This window comes from Ambystoma mexicanum, chromosome 7p (genome assembly GCF_040938575.1).
Source record: "Ambystoma mexicanum isolate Mex_15411 chromosome 7p, UKY_AmexF1_1, whole genome shotgun sequence".
NCBI classification, from domain to species: domain Eukaryota; kingdom Metazoa; phylum Chordata; class Amphibia; order Caudata; family Ambystomatidae; genus Ambystoma; species Ambystoma mexicanum.
This window is the reverse complement of record NC_090939.1, coordinates 476,873,659-476,897,211: the sequence shown is the minus strand read 5'-3', so window position 1 is coordinate 476,897,211 and position 23,553 is coordinate 476,873,659. Positions and strand designations below refer to the sequence as shown.

The 23,553-nt window shown below is 43.6% G+C and overlaps 1 protein-coding gene across 1 annotated transcript in view; it reads right to left on the bottom strand.

The window, feature by feature from the left end:
* Positions 1 to 23,553, bottom strand: part of FUNDC1 (FUN14 domain containing 1) — a 534,940-nt gene that overhangs the window by 233,558 nt on the left and 277,829 nt on the right. Inside the window, exon 3 of the mRNA XM_069636500.1 lies at positions 9,278 to 9,353. Within this exon, the coding sequence (XP_069492601.1) occupies positions 9,278 to 9,353 (76 nt within the window). The remainder of the gene's footprint in view (positions 1 to 9,277; positions 9,354 to 23,553) is intronic.

The window sequence follows — 23,553 nt, the reverse complement described above, 5'->3', positions numbered from 1 at the left end:
ATATGCCACTGGGTTAATGATTTCTTTGATGGTGAAGGGTCCGTAATACTTGAGAGCCAGTTTGTTAGGCCGCAGATGTCGAGGAAGGTGTCTGGAGGATAGCCAGACTTCGTCCCCTATTGAATAAGAAGGGCTAGGTCTTCGCTTAGCGTCTGCATATCGTTTAACAGCTATCCTGGCCTTTTCCAAATGTTCTTTAGCATTCTTGTGAAAGTTCACCTACTTTTCAATCCAGGAATCAACTGCAGGTACCGGGGTAGGATGTGGCAAAATTGATGGTAAAACCGAAGGATGGAATCCTTGACTTCAGAAAAAAGGGCTTGTCTTGATGGCCGAATGGTCTGAATTTTGTAAGCGAATTCAGCTACCGGAATCAATAGTGACCAATCATCCTGGACCTTGCTAGCAAAACAGCGGAGATATTGCTCTAAAGTCTGGTTGGTTCTTTCTGTGATCCCGTTGGTTTGAGGATGATATCCTGAAGACAATGCTCGCTGAATACCTAGTATTTGACAGAGGTGTTTCCAGAACTGGGATATGTACTGGGGACCTCTGTCGGAGATGATCTTGGATGGTAATCCATGAAGTCTGAATAGGTGTTCAATAAATATCCCGGCAAGTTCAAGTGAAGAGGGCAATTTGAACAGTGGTGTGAAATGAGCTGTATGGGTAAACAAGTCAATAGTAACCATTATGGTTGTATATCCCCGGGATGGTGGTAATTCCACAATAAAATCTGTAGCGATTAATTCCCAAGGACGTGTTGGTAATGTAGGCTAATGCAGAAGACTGGCAGGTTTTCTATTGTCGTGTTTGTTTTGATTGCACACAGCACAGGACTGAATGTAGGCCTTTATGTCAGTGGTCATTATTGGCCACCAAAATTGTCTCTGTATGAGCTGAAGGGTAGTAGTAATGCCTTGATGAAGAACTGCCTTAACATGCTCTTCATGAATCTGAGGGTCTTTAGAATGAATCAATATGTCATCCAGGTATAGGATAACAAAAAGGAACAACATATCCAAGAACACTCTGTCCATGAATCGTTGGAATACCGCAGGAGCGTTGGCCAGACCGAAGGGCATGACCAAATACTCGAAGTGGCCAAAAGGAGTTCTAAAGGCCGTCTTCCATTCATCACCCTCCATAATTCTAATGAGATGGTAAGCACCCCTAAGGTCGAGTTTGGTGAATATAACAGCTCCTCGAACGGCCTCCAGAATATCTGAGAGGAGTGGTAACGGATAACAGTCCTTGAGGGTACATTGATTAAGACCACAGTAATCCAAACAAGGTTGTAACTCCCTTGTGTTTTTCTTGGGAACAAAAAAACAAGGACGCCTGCAGGAGACTTTGAAGTCCGGGTGGTTCCATTTGCTAAGTTGGTATCCAGGTACTCACGTAGGGCCTTCTTTTCAGGCTCGGATAATATAAACATTCTCCCAAATGGAATCACAGCGGAAGTGTCAGTTTCAATGGCGCAATCCTCAGGTCTGTGGGGCGGAAGAGCTTGAACAATATCTGTTGAAAACACATCAGAAAACGCCTGGTAAGTTTCCGGTACTTGGATAATGTTGGACAAGCTCAAGGAGGATGGTTCATAGTTCTGAGAGTTTACTAGAGGGATCCGGGATGTGTCCTGACATAACAGTGTGACATATGAAACTCAGAGCCAAGGAACAAGGAACCCGCTGTCCAATTGATGTAAGGGTTGTGCTTCTGTAACCAGGGCATGCCTAGTACCATGGGATAGTGGGTAGCCTTTATGATGTCAAACCATATTCTTTCCTGGTGGTTGTTTATTGATAATTGTAGTTCCTTTGTTTGGTGAGTAATAGGTTATCCACAAATCCTTCGTAGTCATCCAAAAGCTGATCTCCAGAATTAACCAAGGGAGTAGCCCAGGTTAATGCATTACCCGTTAAGTGGGATATCATAAATCCAACCTTTGCTCGTGATGTAGAAAAATAGTAGGGTTTGAAAGTGAAGTGCACTAAGCATGAATCAAGGAAGGAACGTAGGGACCTAGAAGATCCATCATACTTATCCACAACTCTGCCAAGCAGAATGCTTTTCTTGACTGCGGAATCCCGGGATAGGACCAGCTATTTTAAAGCTGCATTTTCGGCTTTAAGATTTTGAACCTCGGTAGTTAATTCTTGCATACCTCTCATGAGGTCTTGGACTGCCGCTTCCATATCAGTTTCCGTATCAGGTTCTGGCCGTCTCAAACTGTCAGAAGCTCCCTTCTTTCTCACCTTTTTATCCTTGTTGGCGTGCTTCCAGGACGTGGCTTCTTTCTTTTTCACAGACCATGACTTGTATAAGCTGGAACGCGAATCCTCGGGTACCAGCGTGGAAGCCGGCCGCCAAGTCGGTAGCGTCCGAATATCCAGGAACAATGTCAATTAATCCAGGGAGGAAGATAACGAAAGGTAAGGAATAGAAAGGGGGGGGTTCCAGGAGTGAAGGAAGGTAGAAAGCACGATACACAGAGAGCGAACTCGGACACGTCTATTAACTCGTAGGGGTAGAGTTGAGACGCACAGAGCCGAGGAGGCGTGCCAGTTTTCTAGGAAGCTGGCGAGTGAACGCAAAGGCTAGACCGCCGCAGTTCTGTGTCGGCAGCCATTTTGGAAGGGTTGCAGAGTTAATGCCGTGGTGCATCAAGGACCATGAAGTCCAGAAGGGTCGAACCTGGCCATTCGTGACAAGGAGCATGAGAAACACTGCCCCCTACCTTAGAAATAAAACATGCACAACATTTTCTCCTGTCCACCTACCCCTCCATATTAGTGTTTGGTGCCTCTTCTCTCATTTCCCTCCCCACCTTTCGTTCTAAGCTCTCCTGCCAAAAAAAAATGCATCCAAAAACAATAAAATAAATGTTCCTTTAGGAACCACCTTTCACAGTTAAAAAATGGAACTAAAAAAAAAAAAGTATAGACTCCATCTACTTTATATTTCTCAGTAAAGTACATAGACTCAATAAGATTTTCCAACATTTCCATTTGCATTTTGTGTTAAGCTGATGGCAATATTGTGGCGTTTATCCCCTGTTCCAGGGATGGAATCGTGGATACCGGCCTGGCAGACCAAGTTATCAGCCCAAGCGAAGCGAGGGTGGATAACGAGGTCTCCGGACCATTATCCCCCCCATTCCAGCCCCTGTAAAGGGGGATGAAGGCCATTAGCACCCTAGGTTCCCAAAGTGGGAACATGGGGTGCTAAAAAAAATATTTTTCTTCCTACACCGGGATGCCGTAGGTTTTCCAAGATGGCGACCATGGAAAGGGAAGGCGGGGTTCCGTACAGGGCCCCTCTTCGCTTTCCATGGCAGCCTGCAGAAGACGAAAAAAGAACCCTATGACTTACCACGAGCACATTTTTCTTCCCTTTCAAACCTATCCCAATTTCGAATAACTTTGCCACAAAGCCAGTCCCAGGTGGACATGGCCACTTTAACCTCATGTGTTGTCCCTCGTGGTCATGGCCAGTAGCCTGATTGTCCGGATCATGACCTTATTCCATGACACAGACAATCTGGCCACTGCACATGGCCAAAGGCTACACCTCAGTCACCAAAGGTATATCACTATTTTTTGTACCTACATCATGACACTTGTCAAAAAAGAAAACACCGGCACGTTTGCAAAACCATGCTTTCAGGTCCTTCTCAAAGCTCCTTACACAAGTTTGCTGGAAATCCACCCATGTTTTATTTTTTCAAAAGTGTCAAATGATGCACATACAATCGTCATATAACCCAGCCCCCACTTGACAAAATCCATTCAGACTTTACGAAAACATTTATATCTAGATCTATAATCTTTTTGCAAACCTTTGTGTAGATTTGTCAAATGGCACCACATTTATAAGCCTTTACAATATTTTCAGACCCCCACTCTAATTTTACCCCCTCTTGACAGAATCCCACCAAACTTTGCAAACTCATTCGGGATCAGGTCAGGAAGATAATTTCAAAATTACATGCAGTTCCATTAAGTGGCACCAAAGTTATAAGCCATCCAAGAACTGCTTTTCACCAAACCAGTAATGCAGAGGTGTCCGCGAACTTTCACAGGACTGTTCGCGAACATCCTAAATGTTCGCTGACTTTCGCAGCAAAAAACACCAGTAGTTTTGCTTCTTGCAGCCATATTCCATCCCATCCTCATCACCCCTCACCTCCCCAGAGATTATTTGATAAGTTTGACAAGTGCATTGTTGTGTTTTTTAATATGTTTTTACCGCGATGTCCGAGGACACCGGCTGATGTCCGTGAATCCAAGATGGCGGCAGTTTCCAAAAATCTGACGCACCTCACGCTTCACGCCAACCAATCAGTGAACACATTGTGTGTCCGCCGACATGATGCAAGTCTATTAGCCAATCGGTGTCCTGTTCGCGGAGCAAACAGGGAAGTGTGTCCACGGAGCAGACATAGATATCACTAATTTATTTGCCTTACGTTTTGGTCATTTAATAAAAAAAAAAACTACTGTATGGATTTACACCAAATTAACAAAAGCACACTTTCGGGACCAAGCCGCCGCTCCTGCTGCCAATTTGGTGAAAATGCGTCCAGAGGTTTGGGTTGTAAGCATGAGCAAAGTTTTTTCCCCATTATGTCTATGGGAAAAAAAAAAATGTTGCCCCCCCCCTATAACTTCGCCCCCCTGAACCAAACCTCACCAAACTTTGCAAAATAATTCAGAGTGGGCCATATACGTTTTTTGCAAAGTTTGGTGAGGATTCGTCCAGGGGGAGCGAAGTTATAAGCCGCCCAAAAAGTGCTCTTCCTATGAGATGTATATATATGGGCTGGGGTTGTCCACATACATTTGCCAAGATTTGGGAAACATGGGGTAGCTAAGGTTGAACTATCAGGGTTACCGTATTGGACACTGTGGAGACACGAGGTTTGTTAAGTATTATTGATGTATTTGTAGCGCACGCTGCTGGCAGTTGTACAGGGCATGGTGAAGGTCGGAGGGCGATGCATTCTGCTTGCTATCGCTATCTGTGCTACTGAACATTTTGCATGGAGGGATGATATCTCTGATCACCACACTGTTTTTTTTGTTTTAGTTTATTATAAAAATCAATCAATAAATCAACAAAAGATTTAAAAAAAAATTCTGAAAGCTATCCTGGATTGTCTTTTCACTTTCACCCCACAAGTCCAAGATTGATCCAAAAATAAATGTATTTGCAACTTCACATGCTTAAGCACCTTAACGATTTTCCAAACATGTTTCACAACGTGGAAGCGATGAAACCTATGTTGCTGGATTAAAGCGACAACGCTCCCAAAAGGGTTTACCCACCAAATCCAGATTATTCGAAATAAGGCGCTAGAGGTCTGAAACCTAGAGACCATATCATTGTCAGCTTTGAAACCTCTACACTACCTCTCTGTGGATTCCAAGATCATATTTTTAAAACTCTGCATTATCCAACACATTAATTGGGACACTGGCACAATTTACCTCAAACTAAAGAATAACAAGTATTGTTCCATGACAATCTTAAGGTCTGCCACTTCATTGTCATTCTCCATCAGTCATGCAAAGAAAATGAACAGTGGCAAAGCACCATTAATTTTGTAGTTTGTGTATTCTCCTGCATTTATCTGTATGTGCCGCACTGTTTTTACTCATGTTGCACTTACTTGCCTACCCCATAGCACTTCCCTCTTTCCTCCCTTGCACTGCACTTAACTCGTATGAATGTTCCAAGACTGCAAACACTGGCAGCTCTGCTTGGGGTGTTGCAAAGCGACTATGCTCACATATGGCACCTTCTACATTTCCAATAAATAAATGTGGACCTTAAATGCTACAACAGCAATGGAGAGAGAATGTCTAAACTGGGGAAGAAAAGACTAAGACCATAGCCTACGACTAACAATGTTGCTTTACACAAAGTAACGGGGATAGATAATGCAAGCCGTGAAAGAAATGCAGTATGTAAACAAAGACAAAGAACAGTGTCTATTTCTACCATTATGAAAAGAGACAGAAAAGAGCCTAATAAGAATTATTACGTGTGGAAACTAACACAATGCCAGGATTCTGTTAGGCTATTGGAGCGAGTTGGTTAACACAACATTAACTTCCAGATAATGCTCTGATTGATGAACAAATGCTTTCTATGAATGAGCTACAAGTTCTTAGGTTAATGATTTGCTTAATTGTATTGCTTTTAAACATGATACAACCATTTGTTTGGATTTTGCACCTTAACATTTGTCGGATTGAGCGATGTTGCCAAAATATTGTAAATGAGAACAAAATCTTTCATGAAAACAATGAAAATGAGAAACATTTTTAAAGCTAAGGACTTAAAATGGATGTAAAGGGGAGAAAAAAGAAAACTCAATAAATCCTTTTTTAATGACTAGCAGTGACACACTTTATTGGAAACGAAACAATGAGCATGGTGTGAGAAACCAGAAGGTGTCTCCCTAGCTAGTCCCCGGGGATCTGTCATCCAGGTTGCCAGGACACGGCCATCGCTATTGGATTCAGTTCCTGAGGGTGGACCAGTGAGGGAGGATCACCTGGATGGGGGGTACTCTGGGAGTAGAAGTGGGACAATGAGGGGTGAGACGCAGTATCCCCCTTCTTCTAATACCTTTTTCCCATCCTACCATGTAGGACTTTCAGAAACACTGCCCGCCCCCGGATTTTCCACACAAACACTTTCGCCAACCACAAAAGACAACTGACTAACTCTAGAGCTGTTTACCTGCCATGCCCCGACACAAGGATCAGGCAGAGTCAGGCAATTGACCAGAATTACACACACCCAACGCCCCTTCTATTCCCCACAGGGATAAAAGGTGGAGCACAAGAGCACAGTACGAGGAAGGCAGACCGCACAATGAGAGAGCTATCCAAGCACGGCAGTTGAAGTGGAGAAAGGCGCCGAGTATCGACAGGACGACAAGGAGACACGCAACCTTGCCCTTATCAAGCCAGACCCGCAAAGCCTCCACAGAAGGAAACATAAGGCCGTGAGTGTGAAGCAGCAGATGTCAATGGTACACAGAGCGTGCCTACGCAGATAAGCGGGACAGAGCGAGACGCCTGCTACCGTGGTACTGGCTATGAGTGAAAAGCTAAGCGGTACATCACAGCTGCTGAGTTGAAGGGGAACCGATAAAGAAACCGAACCGTGTTTAATGAAAAAGTGGCACATTGAGGAAAGTTCCAAGCACTGTAAATTGTTAAGAAGAGACCAGCTGCAGAGGGGTCGGGCACCACGTGGGTGTTCACTCGAGAGACTCTGGTTGATCCCGCTTTGAATGAAACTACTGATACCAGAAGGCCCTAGGGGAGCTGCAAAGGTCAAAGTGGGCATACAGGGGTCTAGCAAAATCACAGTACAGTCGAAGGTCTTTGACCGACAAACCATTGAAAACACAAGGGAAGTAAATCCTGCATCAGAAGAAAGTAAAAGGAATTGTGAAATGGCAAGAGGGATGCCAATAAAGAGGGGCAAACTCTAAAGCCCCAAGAAACAATGTGTTGACAAAAGTAAACCCGGTAGAGGGATGTCCACGGTGAACTGTTTAAAAAGACATTAAGACTTGTGAGTGCTAAAAGAGAAATTGATTGGTGAAAAGCCATGGTTGAACCCGACAGGAGGGAGGCTGATATTCTAGAGGGGTCTACGCCCCGAAGAGGGGGGCCCAGGGGTGAAGAATCATAATCTAAAGTGCAATCCGAAAGAACTTTTTGCTTGTTATTTGACCTTATCAGATCCTCGGAAGCAGGAGAGACAGCCTCTGAAGATCCTGATATCGATGAGAACTGTTTAAGGGGTCTGCGGCCGCAAGAGGAGGTCCCAGGAGTGAAACCATCACCAAACATACATTTCGAACAGAACCTCTTTTGTTTGTTATTTTTGAAACCCATTAGGTCCTTGGGGGACAAGAGACTTTTTGTAGAAAAGAGACTTGACCACCGAAGGTCCTGATATGTGAACCGGAACTGTTGTTTTGTGCTGGGAAAGCTTGAGAGTGTGCTGTGCTCAGGACTCCCGGCTTGTGTCGTGCTCAAAACGTGATGAAGGGAGATGCCTGACTAACACATCCTGACTTATCATTTGTGAACACTTCTTTCTTTCTTGTGAACCACATCCCACACTCTTTTGTATTTAGCCTAAGGATTGGCAATAGGGTTTTCTTAGTATATGCCCTTTTATTTGACACAACTAATTATTATTAGATGGTCATAGCTTGCTACCATCTTAGATTTAGGTTTGGATTAGGTGTTTTTCCAACCTACCTATACAGTTTAATAAACACCCTTGAATTGTAATCACTTGTGTCTGTCTATTCTTGATACCATGCCTTCCTTACAACGGCCTTTGGGGAAGTTAGCTAGATACACATACAAGTATGTAATAAATAGGAGTAACCAGCCTGAATTAAAGGAGTTAATTGCATCCTTAGTTTGATGCAAAGAGATCCACTGTGGCGTATTTGGGGACTATCATGAAAGGACATGATCTTGCAAGCCAGCTACGTTGTGGTGCAATTCCTCCCTTCCAAACAAATCAGCCCTCAACACTGCCATACAGTGCCAAACCGCAGTCCTGGGTGCTGCCCTTGTCACTAGCTGTGGTTACTTGTCAACAGCCTTGAACCGCGAATTCCATACACCACTTCTTGGGTCACCACCAGGAATCTGAGCAGCAAAGGCCCACCACTTCCCGACAGAAGAAATAGGCCCACCCACTGAATGAGTCCAACTTTCTCTACATACCTGCTTTGTCATGTGGGTGAACTACAAGTAGGCATCGCACATTGCCTGATGTAACAAAAATTGGAGAAAAGGTACTGCCTAGAAGAAAATCAGAAACACTTCTCTGTGTGCAGTCATCAAATCCTAAAACTTCAAAGGTATTGCAGTTGGAGCTAAAATCAAAAACAAAAACAATGGTGTATACAGTTTGAACATATGGACAAACACAGTAGATACCATTTCTGCTATTAAGCTGATTAGGTCCTATACAACAATATCCTAACATGCGGTTCCTAGCAAGTCGTTATGCATGTTACCTTTACAATTATGCAGTGTGATATTTTTCTTAATGTTGTGGCTTTGAATAAATTGTCAGAGGGAAACTATGGGTTTTTAAATGTTAGAAGGTGCAGGAACGTTTTGTGCACAAGGTGCATATGTCAGATTATTTGCAATGATCATACGTTAATACGTTTAAAAAAGGCCCGAAATTCCAAACAAAGGCCCATGCAAAATCTCACCTGAAGCAGAAGAAAACCACCACCTACTGCTGTCGCTGCAAGTTTTCCGACTTTCTGGAATAAAAATCCTGCACACCTGCAATGATCAGAAAATAAAAAATAAAAAAATACAGTATCAATGAAGCACAAAGATAGTCTATGTGCATTAACATTATGAGATAATCCATAAAAATGAAATAAAAATGCAGTCAAAAGCTGGGTGAAATTAGTGCGACTCGGGCAGTGCTTTTCATTTCTGTAAAGCCACCTGCCTTATTAACCTTAATATGGTATTACATTAAAAATGGTCTAAACAAATAAGATAAAACATGGTTTCAAAATTCCTATCTTTGGCTTCTAAGTCCTTGTACAAGCATTTTAAAAAAAATCCTTACTTACTTTTCCACATACCTAAAACACTCAGTTGGATATTAAACAAAATGGCAGCTATGCCAGTTACCTTTGCTGAAATTGACTACTCCCAGCAACACTTGCATTCTAAACATGTGACAATTCAGGTTTCATGTCATTTGTGCATGCAAATCAGTGCCAAGAAAAGAGAAAAAATGTAATCAGAAAACAAACTGGAGGACAGCACCCAAACTCCATCCATTAATATAAGAGGCGAGGTGACCTGGAGAGACTGACACCAGTTATAAAGAGACAAGATGTGGGTTACCCTGCAATCTACTGAATGGGTCTAAAATTTTGAGTTGCAGCTTTAATTTTAACAAATGACAGAGTGTCTGCATTGACCAGAAACCCTCAGTACCCAATGCTGAAGCACCATCTTCAGTTTTGTTTTTGTAGAACCTCTCTAGAACACACATCAACCTATACAGATATCAATATGCAAAATGATAACAGAGAAAGTTGTCCATTCTGCAGCATGTATTTATTACAGATTTGGATGTTATACACAAAGTAGCAAGCAGTATCCATCTTCAGCGAGATGGGATTGAGATTGAAGGAATCGGGAAGCAGTGGGAAGCCCAAGAGACCAGTGGAGTAGGAGGGTGGTGCAATCTTTTGAAATTAATAAAATCTGTATTAGATGCGTTCATGCATGGCCAAGCATACCTCATCCAACATGGAGTAAGAGTTAAGCGATTTCCTGGCTAGAAAATAATACTTGTGACAAGGCCAATATCAGGGCCTAGTCGAAACAGGCTAAGAACTGACACCAGACGGAGGTTTGAGGGATTTGGAGAAATCCATAAACCTAGTTCTAAATCTGATTCACATTGAGAGGGCCCCAATTGCTGCCACCTTGTGCAAGTATATTCTCATGCAGTGCACAATCTTCTCACGCCTTGCGTCACCCAGATACTTTCCAGTGTGTCTATATTTTTCATAGAGACATCAGATTCCGTCCAGGAAGCAAGCAGAGAAAATCAGAAGAGAAACCATAACAAGCGCCCAATTGGGGAAGATGAGAACCGTTACGACTATCAGAGAAGGAGACACACCGAGAGAGGCAGCGCCCACACAGACATGCAGCACCAGCTTCAGCTGCATACCACTTGAAAGGAGAGAGAAGCTGATAGAGCAGCCAATAGGCACAGCAAACAGATCATCATTGTTGGCCCGCTGGAAGGCTCAGACATACTGGCGCAATGCAACCAAACCCCACTACACCACCAAAGACTAAAGGGGAGAAGTATTCATCCACCAACGATCTCACTAACTCGGGGTTGCTTAACATCAAGTCTTGTGATATGGATACAAACACCATGTTGGGCTACCATAGCTGCTCCGCGGCAACCCTGCACAAGAAAAGTGGGTGGGGCTTAGCCCATTATTTATACATTTACAATGTACATATATGTCCCGGGTGGCAAAGACACGGCCAGATTGGCCATGAAAAGGAGACAAAGACCAAGGGAGGCGGGGGAATATGAAGGAACAGGAAGCCGCACATGTGGGTTACTCGGGAGAGGTCAGAGGATGATGAAGAGATCAGCAGGAGGAAGGAATGACCGGCGGAGGTGATTTATGAAGCAGGTGAGGGATTGGCTAGAGAGTGGAAGTGGTACTGCGGTGGAAGTGTGCATGTTTGTGTGGCGATTGTGTAGCAAAGCTAGTGTAACGAGTTGGTGTGAAGTGAATATTACAGAGCAAAAGGAGGATATTTTAATAGTTTGGATGGAGGAGAGGTGTAGCTGTAGGGAGGAGAGTCGTAGTGTGGAGGAAGTGAGGGAAGGGAGCAGTTGTGTGGAGGAGGGAAGTCGTATTAGGGAGGAGAGAGAGTTGTAGCAGAGAAGAGGGAGTAGCAGTCGTGGAAGGAGGAGTAACAACAAAGGGTGGAGGCAAAACCGATAGGAGTGAAACTAGAAGGGACAGAAGAAAAGTGGGAGGAGAAAGAAGGAGGGACAGAGCAGTAAGAGTAGAAAGGAAGAGGTGAGAGTGAGCATGGTAGAAAAGCCTGAATGAAAGCAGCATCATTTCAAAGCACCATGCCAGTTCCCATTAGAGCACCAATCACTGGATAGCATAGGGACAGCTAGGAAGTCTGTGAAGGAGCCTTAGATAGAAAAGGCTATTTGGGCTTTAGGTTCTCACCACCAGGGCAAGACAGACTTTAGACAGTAGGGGTTAACGTTCCATACCTACTAATTCGGGTTCAGGGACAACTTGGTTAGGGTGGGAGGATAAGATGAAAGAAGGACTTCCCTAGGGCCTACAAAGACATCAATACAACCCCTTTGACCATCTCTGAAACGGAGTGATTCATGTGCAATCTGTGACATACTACTACTTAGTAATAATCATGATTGGAATATTTCGAACAGTGTTTTTTGTTGAAGCTTTCATCTCCACACAATTATGGCTGAAAAAATCAGTTTAAAAAAAAAGGAATTGCCAGATACTAGGATTTGTGGTCCCTTGCTGCTGCAACAAGTACCTGAAACCTCATGGTGAAACCTCATGGGATAGGCAGTTTATCTTTCCTTTCTATTCCAGTGGGATCAATAACATACCACTTTAAAGGGGCGCAAACCCACATATCCTACCCATTCTTGGGGACTCAATGTAACAACTAGTAGAATGGGGGCATGTGAAGATTCATTTCTCAAAATAATTTGACTATTTATACCTTCCTCACAAACATCCATTGCAGAACCAAATATAATACAAGAATGGAGAACAATAACACATATTTATGCATACTGTGGAGGGTAGGAAGAAGGAGGAGTCGGACACGCTAAGAACATGATTCAATAACTTTGTTGAACTAAGTAGAAGGCCTTACTTTCCCTGATGCTAAAGGGAATACCCTACCTATCTAAGGAAATGGTCCTTGTCAGGAAGTCCAAAGTAAAAATTGCCTTCTGTCCAAACTAGCTCTATCTGACTCTACCTCTATATTTAACTAACTTAACTAGGCCAAGAGAATGTCTCCTCTTTGCCTGGTCTTTTCTTCTCTTCCAATAGGCTTTTGTGATGAATCCTGTGGAGTCATCATTGATCCCCAGCGAGAGATCTCCACCCATGTGGCCAGGGAACGAGAGCCGCTACCTGATCCTGACCCTGGGGGTGGTATTATGAGGGAGGATCATGTGGGAGGGAGGACTACCGAGAGAATGTGATGACTATTAGGAGAGGCGCAGATTATTCTTCCCCCCTTATGAAGAAAACCCTATGACACCTAAAACTCTGATGGCATACTGAAATTCTCGGCAGAATGCCATTTGAAACCCATATACACATAACATACACCTAATCTCCTGTCTCTGATGTTTTTGTTGTAAACAAAACTCCTAAACAATATCACTTTAGAAGCTCAGAAATCCTATGGACTCGAACTCCCATAAAGCCTCAAGTAATGAGATGAGGAAGAAGGAGTTCATGTGGATTGAAGGAAACACTGAGCTAAACATGCGGACTAGTTGATGTAATGAAGGCCAATTGCGCGGGGCATTTAAAAATGGTTTGAACAGGTGAGCTGACACGTATTTCAACCCAAGCAAAACAGCGAAGTAGGTGCACACCAGGATTTGATATATTTATAAGGAAATATTATCAAGGAAACCGCCATTGCAGTGTTTAGTATTCTTTGTTTCTCATGAGGTGCAGGGGAGGAAAGGAGGGTTTTGGCACAAAAACCCTATAGTGAACAAGAACAGGAGAAGAGGACTCCAATCTTGGGTCCTCTTCTCCTGTACGTATTTCAACCCATCCAGGCCTTTCTCAAAGCTCAGTACAGTAATTAACAGATGGTACCAAAAATGAATATATGAATATATATATATATATATATATATATATATATATATATATATATATATATATATATATATATATATATATATATATATATATATATATATTTCACAATCAGAAATCAGAACTACAATTTGTACAGCGAACAAAACATAACAAGGTGTGGTGTTTTTGGGAAATCAGGTGATGAAAAACAGAAAGCAATATTTGTTCCCATATCAATTTTAAATGCAATTGCAATAGTTAAAGATGTAAACAGAAATGTAGTTTATCACATACTATACAAAGTTTCACGCAATTGTACATATGTCAATGGATAGGCAAACCAAGGAAAGGAAAGGTAAAAGGAAAAGTGAGACAAACAGCCCATTCGTATTTGTTAGGTCTTGTTTGCATGTTCTGCTTGATTTTAGATAGGAGGCTTGTAGCCCAGGCACGGAAAAAGCCATACCTATAATGTTTCAAGGATCCCACGTGTTGCGAGTTGGTTGGAGTGTCAGCTGGATTAGTCTGTGTATAAGAAATTGAGTAGTATTATTGGAGGTGTCATTAGTTGCCATGGTGTTAAAAGTACCCATGGGTCCCAGGACTATGATGATAATAGTCACCGCGTGCGGCTAAGAGGTGCCTAGGGGGATGTTGAGGATTTCACCTTGTGTGACAAATGCTGTGAAAGATAGGGTGAAATCTTGAAGTTGAGGCCTGCCACCCTAAGAAAAGGTTTGGCATGAAGAAAATCTCACCCGGTTGGGACTAATAGGGATGGTACTCCTGTGCTCATCCAGGTGTCTGTTGAGAAAGGTCAGCCAAGGCTGGGGCGAGAGAGGCAATGTGGTGCTTAATGGTTCTGGAGGAGCAGGGGAGTACCTGTTTAGAAGAGGCTTTGATAGAGCGGTCAACTCTAGAGGTCTCATCTGGTGCAATGGGAGAGATGGTGGGGAGACGGGGGCCAAGGGAGGCGAGAGAAGGGGGGTTAGCTGGGGGAATAGATGACAGGGAGGACATGATGTCCAGAGTTTTGGAGGAAAAGTGGATGGCCAGTGCAGAGCGGACGGCCTACGAGGGAGGAGGAGAGGAGGGGACTGCGGTAGGATTGGCAAGTTGCTTGCTGAGTTCAGCTGTGTTGTTGGTGGCTCCAGAGATGCAGGCTTGGACATGGACAATCGCAAATGTCTTTTGTTTAAAAAATAAATAAAAATAAATTGTTGGTACCAACTTTTAATTACTGCACTGCTTCAGCCTTGAGAAAGACCCGGGTGGGTTGAAACACGTGTCGGCTGACCTGTTCAAACTATTAAAGGAGAGTTCCGGGACTTTTTTTTTTATTGTCCCTACGGTTCGGCCATGTGTTTTTAAGCATAACTCGGTAGATCGTAGAAAACTTTCCTATGGACCTTACCCGACTTTTCGTCCATTAACGCACTCGAAATCAGCCGCCATTTTCTGATAATCCTATCATTTCCCCCCATCGCCCTGGCTCACCTGCTTTTGCGGCACTAAATCAAATCCCCCGCCCCTGAGCCTGACATCAGCAGACGCGTACCGCCCATTTCCCAACGCCAAAGCACGTTTCGTGTCAACAATCGCTGCGCCTCAGCTAATGAACTGTCGCCATGGAAATGGCAGGACGCCTCTTTCCTCAATAAGTATTAACACACCGTTTCACAACACACAGCAGCAGATTTTCGATTCCATTACTCTCTGTGTGTTACTTTGAGTATTCTGTGACTCGTTTCTGTGCTCTGGTCAGCTACCTTCGTTGATTGTAGCCCGTGTGAACAGATACCAGTACCACCGCTATAAATTATTTTACTTTCTTTACCACACAATGGCTACAATAATGCCGTATATGTACGAGCCCGAGTACACCGAGGAAGAACTACTGGAAAGGCAAGCACGCGAAAACGATGGGGATTCGGATGGCAGTTGGGAGGACCAGTCAACGGATGAAGAGCCTGGACCATGTCGCATGGACGGCGTCTCCACCTGGTGCACGTGCAATCGGTGCGAGCTAATGCCAACTGAGGAGGAGAACTGCTGCTGCCGTGAAAATTCCGGGTGCTTGGCCTACATTTCGGAAGGCGAGCCAAGTCCGCAATGCATCACCGAGCTGCCAGAGTTCAGGGAAGCCTGCCTCTCACGGACCGTGTTGAGGATGATGATGGTGCTTATGCACGAACTTTGCGGCACTGTTCGTCCGCGTAATCCGAGTAACGAGTAAGTATACTCTGGTTGTGATGTCAGTGATGCCACTACTATTTCATGGTCGTCTCATCATTCGAATGCATGTAAATTGGTTCCATGTTGTGCATTTTCTAGATAGAATTTTTTTCAAAGCAGAATGACATTTTTTACCTGAATCGACAGTGATAAGAAAGTTGTCATTTTAATACAGTTTGCATCTTTCATTTTCACAGGTGGTACAGGCTGGTGGCCTATCGTTGCTTCACTTGGTGGCTTCACGGGAGGCTCGGACACCGCGTTCGGAGAGTAATACCTGTCTGTGCGGTACTTGCCATTAGACAACATTTCCCCAGCGACAGTGGACAATACCGCGGATTTTCCCTGGATGTGCTGCAACCGCAACTTTACAATGTGTAATGTTTATTATTTATGTTCAATTGAAATTAAGATCTAAAATAAAACCCAACATATATTTTAACAATGGTTGTTTTGATTTTTTAAATGAATCTAGTGTGTCTCCATTGAATAGTCTTCCTGTGCCTTGTCTTGTCACACCACATGTCTCCGGCCAGCATCCTCCCTCACGCTGGCCGCCCACCTTCAATCCACATAACCGTTGAACCCATATGCAGCAGACATACATATGTTATTTTGCGGGTTGGCATCAAGCCTCCCGGCCTTGCCTCCTCCCCCAAAAATACTTACCACACCACTTTGTTCAAGCGTTGGCAATAAAAGGAAGGCCGTTGGATTTTATTGATACAAAACATGGTTATAGGTAAATAATCAATATGGTTGATCATAATAAATCATCCTTTTGGGCACCGGGTACAGAGATGACCCCCTCTGGCCCGTGCCGCCTTGCCACCACAGGCCAGCCTGCTGCTGACTAACTGCCTAGGCATCCAGGGTCTCCAGGGTGAACTGCACCCATATATTCTCCTGGGAGGGTGAGGTATTTATAAACTCACCCCCCTGCCTTCCATGTACTAGATCCTGCAGCCTGCCTCTTACATGCAGTTAGATGTCCTCTCCTTGGTGAGGCCCTGCGGCAAACGAGTCTTGTCTGCACGACCACCGCCCCAATCCACCCCCCGCCCTATCAAAGGCAGTTCGCACCGGGGTACTTGTGCTGGCAAGTGGAGCTGTCAGGGAGCGATAAAGGCCAAGAGGTGCCAAAGACCATGTACACTTCAAAGTGGTCTATAGAGCATGGGTTGTTGTTCCCATGTCTACCGCCAGACCCCGTGTCTCCTGCCAAGCATCCCCCCTCACGCTGGACGGCCCCCTGCAATCCACATAAGTGTGTCTCCATTCACGAGTCTTCCTGTGTCTTGTCTGCACGACCACCGCCCCAATCCACCCCCCGCCCTATCAAAGGCAGTTCGCACCGGGGTACTTGTGCTGGCAAGTGGAGCTGTCAGGGAGCGATAAAGGCCAAGAGGTGCCAAAGACCATGTACACTTCAAAGTGGTCTATAGAGCATGGGTTGTTGTTTCCATGTCTACCGCCAGACCCCGTGTCTCCTGCCAAGCATCCCCCCTCACGCTGGACGGCCCCCTGCAAACCGCATAATGCCACGACATATACACGTCATTCATTCACAAACACACCCCTGTTTCGAATTCTTTATAACCCACTTCATATTTCTAATGAGAACTTCTTTGCACTTTGCTAGTCAACCCGTGAAGATGCTGGTTATCTGCTCTTCGTCTCTGTGAACTTCCGTGACCACTTCGAGGAAACTCGTCAGTTTGCAACCTGTGAACGACAAGAAACTACTCTGATCCCTGCATCTAACTGTTTGCTCGTCAAGGTAAGGCCATGTACCATACTCATTTTGCGTCCAATTTCTTTTCGTTCAAGACAGTACATGCAAGGAACTAGTCACATGTTCTGAGTTTAGTCAAATTATTTTTCTATTTTTTTAAAGTTATTCAAATACTTATCCGCATGTGAATAACGTGTATAGTTCCAAGAACCAAAACATACCTTGCATTGAACCTTTTATGTGTCATTTAATTTTTTAACACATTGGTATTCATAGAGAATTGTTGATCTTTACTTTTCAGAACTTTCCACAATGCCTGCCTGTTCCATTGGCGGTTGCCCTTCGAAGACCCATAATAAATCTGAAGGTACTATAATGCATGTTTTCCCTAAGACAATAGATCAGATAAGAGAATGGGTCCGATATTGCGGATATCCACCCTCTGAGCTTGAAAGTAGAGTCCTAGAAGTCTTTGCGGACAAGAGGGGTGATCGATACCGCATCTGCAGCAGGCACTTTACCTCTGACATGTACTCCACATCATTGCTAATAAAGAAGAACACACCGCGAGCGAGGCGAAAATTGCTCTCAACCGCTATTCCCACTCTATTCGTCCACATCCCTCCACTGGTGAGTCAAGTTTACGTATTTATCTCTCGGCCTTGCGGTAGTGTGTAGCATTAGCTAACAATAATTTCCCCATTTATGTATCCACTCAATATGAAGGCGGAAGATTCTCCATCCGTGTCGTTATTGCAGTCATCAGCCACTTCAAGCGCCTATCGGGTAATCTTACTTGGCTATTCTGCCACTGACTTGTTTTAGGCATGTAAATCAATAGTTTTAATTTATCGTGTAATTATTTTACCTAATGGTACACCCTTGTACTCGTCCTCTAGTCTTTGTTTTCAGTTATAATTATTGTTATCCAAAATAATTCAAGTACTGTCTTTCAGGGAGATGCTGAGGAGTCCAACGTATTGACGACTACCGTTGATGTCACTCAGATGCTCGAGGTACGTTTCAGGACAGTTCCATCGATGGAGATCATCAGATCTTGCATTCTTGTAGCGTGATTGTTACACACAATGTTTCTTTCGTTTTTAGCCATTGATATGTCCTTCTGTCGTCGCCCTCCTATGTGTCTTCTTTTTTCAATATTGTGTTCATTACTAATGAAAGTCCTATGTTTCAGGGAGTCGATGGAGCATTAGTCCAAGAAGAAGGGGGAGCGTGCAGTTACGGGTCGGCGCAACAGCTTGCAGAAGTGTGCACCGCAGTTACATTGTCCCTTGATGTTCTTATGCATTTCGAGGTATGGATACTGACAGTTCGATGAAGCGAAATCATATGACGTGATTACATCCGCTATACTTCCTTCTTTATTAACGCAAGTACTATGTTTCAGGGAGATGACGGAGCTTCTTCTACAAGAACATCACCCCTAGTAGTTGATGCAGATTTCTGGGTGGTGACACTTCCAACGATCGAGCAAATCGAATCATATTTAGATATCCATTATTTATTTTAGACAACTGATCATTTGTGCAGGTCTATTTAGATGAGCCATTCACGCCTGCACAAACTTTCTGTTCTTTTTATCAAAATAGAAAACCATACTAATGCAATTACTGTGTTTCAGGGAGTCACTGAAGCATCATCTTCAATAATATCATCAATGGAAGTCTATGAGGAGCACGAGGTATGGATCTTGACAGTTCCATCTAACTAGATCAACAATGCGTGAATAATTGTCGTTTGAATGTTCTACACAAAGCGTTCATTCGTGTTTTGCTATTGAGATGTACGTGGGTATTGGTCCCCAAGTACATTTTGTGTTTTCGATATTATTATACATACTAATGAAAGTTCTATGTTTCAGGGAGTCCATGGAGCGTCAGTGCGTGATGGATGTGCTTATCAGGAAAACATAGTCGTTGCAGCGCAAGAGGAAGTGGAGACATGCACACACGAGTCGGAGCAACAGCGTCCTGATGTTGAAGTTCGAGGCAAGAAAGTTTCAAAGAAAAGAAAGCAAAAGAAGGTTAGTGTCCTGGTCACTATATTATGTTGTTTTTCACTGTTAATAGTTCAATACTGTAAGTTGTGTTTAAACTGAACACCCCTTTTCCAATCTGTCCTCTAGTTGCGAGTGGGTGTACGAACTAGATCTACACAGACAGTGAAGCGAACGAGAGATGTTGCTTGTCAAACCTTTTGGCAGGGACTTGAGACTGGAGAAGCATCGTGCCAATGGGAAGAATATGAAGTGATTGACAACGGAGCTATACCACCACCAGCCATTGATAGTGAATGTCCTCCTGGTAGTTCGGATGCAGTCGGAGATCAATTCACAGAATCCACACCCGCAAAAACTAAGACCGCGAGAAAGTTGAAGAAATTGTTTTATTCACCCATCGCCGGAGAAGGAACAGATGTTGCAATGGAAGAGAATGAAGTAGACGACAATGAAACACCATCAATATCACTGAACATAGCGGAAGACGATATCAGAGATTCTACCTTTCATGTGAGTGACATGTCCTCAACGTTACAGGCCGAACCAGCTGGGATGCAGAGTGACAGTATAAGGAAAGAGGCCAAATTCATTGTATTCGATAGTTGTTTGATTGATATTATTATTCGGATTAAATGTGGGCATTTGGTAGGTGGGGAAGTATGTGGGGAGCCATTGATTAATGTGACTCGTGCAATTCGAGGCACTAACCTTAAAATACATGCCACCTGTACAAAATATCATCCTTTCACATGGTCTGCACAACCTATGCTGGGACAACTGCCAGCAGGCAATCTACTTTGTGCAGCGGCTGCACTTTTTAGTGGTTCAAGTTTTAAAAAATTAGAGTCTTTCTTTCAGTTTGTGGGAATCCATTTCATTGCGAAAACTCAGTTCTACAAATACCAAACCGATTATCTATTTCCAGCCATTAGCGAAGCTTGGAGAATGGAAAAAATGTCTATTGATAGTACATTCGCGGGCAAACGGTTCAGGCTAGCCGGTGATGGACAGTGCGACAGCCCAGGATTTTCAGCCAAGTACTGCACCTACCACTTTCAGGACATGGAAAGTAAGAAAATTGTGAGTTCGGTGGTCGTGCAGGTGTCACAAAGTACATCCTCAGTGGCCATGGAGAAAGTTGGCTTTGTAGCATCATTGCAAGAACTACAATCGCGGGGAATGGTGATCGACCTGATAGCCACGGACAGACACGTTTCAATTGCCAAGACAATGAGAGAACAGTACAAAAATATAAATCACCAATTTGACGTTTGGCATCTTGCAAAATCAATCAATAAAAAATTGTCGGCTGCAGGTAAAAAAAAAGAATTGCAAGGTATTTCACAGTGGTCCAAGTCAATCAGCAACCATCTTTGGTGGAGCTCAAAAACATGTGGAGGGTCGTTGGAAATTCTACTGGAAAAATGGCGGTCAGTAATGCCACACTGTACAAACGTTCACCGATGGAACACGAACCAACATTTCCACAATTGTGAACATGGCCATTTGTCCACAGAGGAGGCACGGAAGAAGAAGTGGTTGATTCCTTCATCACCCACTCACAAAGCCATTGAAAAGATTGTATTTGATAAAACTATAACAAAAGCTTTGAGGGGACTCACGGAATTCTGCCACACAGGAGATTTGGAGGTGTTCCACAATATGTGCCTCAAGTACAGGCCAAAACGATTGCATTTTGGCATGGAGGGCATGATAAATCGGACTCTTTTAGCGGTCTTGGCACATAACCATAATGTTGGCCGTCAACAAAGTAGGACGACCGGAACTTTAGGGACGCTTCGCTACAATAAGGCCTTCACTAAAAGAAGTAAACAATGGGTGATCAAACCAGTGTTTGAGGATATGCAATATGAGTTTATTGAGAAACTTATTGTTGACGTCCTAGATAGGCACATAAATGGAGTTGTGAACGAACCTGTGCAGGGGACAACTGCATTGCCACCCAACATTGCCTCTGTTCCATGTCCACCTAAAGAAGAACTCATTGAGAAATACACATCACGGTTTAAATGATTGTAATTTGATTGTCTGTTCTCTCGAGTCTCCTCATGTCGCAGGCCCATTGAATATGTGTATCTATCCAACCTTGTTCATTTGCGCATTAAATTAAACCAAACAGTAATATAAATCATTTTTCAAAAAATATAGAATGTCTCCGTATTTATGGTTCTGTGGGGCTGCAAAGCACGCAGACAAAATGCAAAGATGGAGTGTAAATTTCAAGTCCTGTGAGAATGCCTTACACTGAATGTAGCTAACTAGGAATGTGTGCTCGTTCAAAGTGAAGGTCAGCTGCTTTGATTTTTTCTCGGGTGCCAGAATGGCCCACGACTCAGTATAAGGTTCTATTGTATTTTGACCTTGACAGGCCGGGACCACGTAAGAAACGATAATGAATATAATTTCAGAAACGAAAGCCATTTCATGTTCGTTCATTAGAAGAAATAACGTCGGCATAGAAGGAGTGGTATTTCGGGGCTGCCCTACGCACAGACACAATGGAAAATGCAAATATAATGTAAGTAACTCTTTAGATGAGTTTATACCGCAATTTAATTACTATACAGTAGCTTTAAAGACGGGTTAAGTTGTACTTGTTCGTTCTATGTGGCATATTGTTTTGTACCGCGCACTATCTTGGGGAGAACCGTCTACTTTTACGGAAGCACCTCAAAACCTTTGCTTCTGCTTTCTCTCTCCCTCTCCACTGCTACAACTGGTCCACTGTCTGCGATCTCGGTCCTGGGCCCTTCCACTCTCCACCTGCACTCCCGGTCAACCCCTGCACTGAGGGACTGTCTCAGTATCCTACAGCCCCCCCTTGACGTTTAAAACCCAGTTGCACTGTCCTAGCTATGAAATAATTTCCCGACCGAATATATAAAATGAATAATTTTAATAAAGATCTGATGGTGAGACTAATTTCATTGTTTATGTTTTTCAAACAGGTACATCATGCATTACTGCATGTGTCACGAGTACCAGACACTGCCGGACGGCTTTTTTAACCGCCAGTTGCTTCTCCGCGTGAACAACGTTACCACCCTGACCATTTTATGGGACGATCGCCAAGTACAAGTATGCCCTTACGCGGTACTAACGGCTAGATGCAACATACAGACCGTTGTGGTGGCCTAGTGCCTCGTTGTTGGAACAGCCATGCGATTATCAGTGCGACCGAAGAGCTTATTTTATCGTAAACCAACACCCTGTTTACTGCACACGAACATCGCTTGCCTCAAGACGAACTATTTTGGATCGAGAGCAAATAAAAATGAAAATCGCTGAATATTCTCTAAACATTTGATGTCCAATAAATGTACTTTGCCAAATGTACAATCTTGCAGTTTGCTTTTAAACCACAGTTTCATATTCCGAATTGTGGCGCTGTATTGTGAGATGATCTAAGACCCTGTGTACAGCAAAGGAACATCGCGTGCCTCAAAACGAACTTTTTGGAACGTGAGCAAATAAAAAAGAAAATCGCTGAATATTCTCTAAACATTTGATGTCAAATAAATGTACTTTACCAAATTTACAATCTTGCGGTTTGATTTAAAAGTACAGTTTCATATTGCGAATTGTGGCGCGCTGTGTTGTGTGAGCTGATCTGTGTTGATTTCCAGGTTCTGTGTGGAGTCGCGTAGAAGACGCCTGGGCGCGTTTGCCTACGCAGCACAGTCACGTCACGGATAGAGGCGGGGAATATGAATGTTTTGATAAAGTCTGTTTCAGGGGCGGGGGATTTGATTTAGTGCCGCAAAAGCAGGTGAGCCAGGGCGATGCGGCAAGTGATAGGATTATCAAAAAATGGCGGCTGATTTCGAGTGCGTTAATGGACGAAAAGTCGGGTACGGTCCATAGGAAAGTTTTCTACGATCTACCGAGTTATGCTTAAAAACACATGGCCGAACCGTAAGGACAATAAAAAAAAAGTCCCGGAACTCTCCTTTAATTAAAACAATTTGAATCAAAATTAATATTTTTTCAGCTATACTTATCAGCACAATATATCTGGTGCCCATTACTTACTAGTCAATACACGAGGTGTAGGCAACATACCCCCCTCCCGTGATC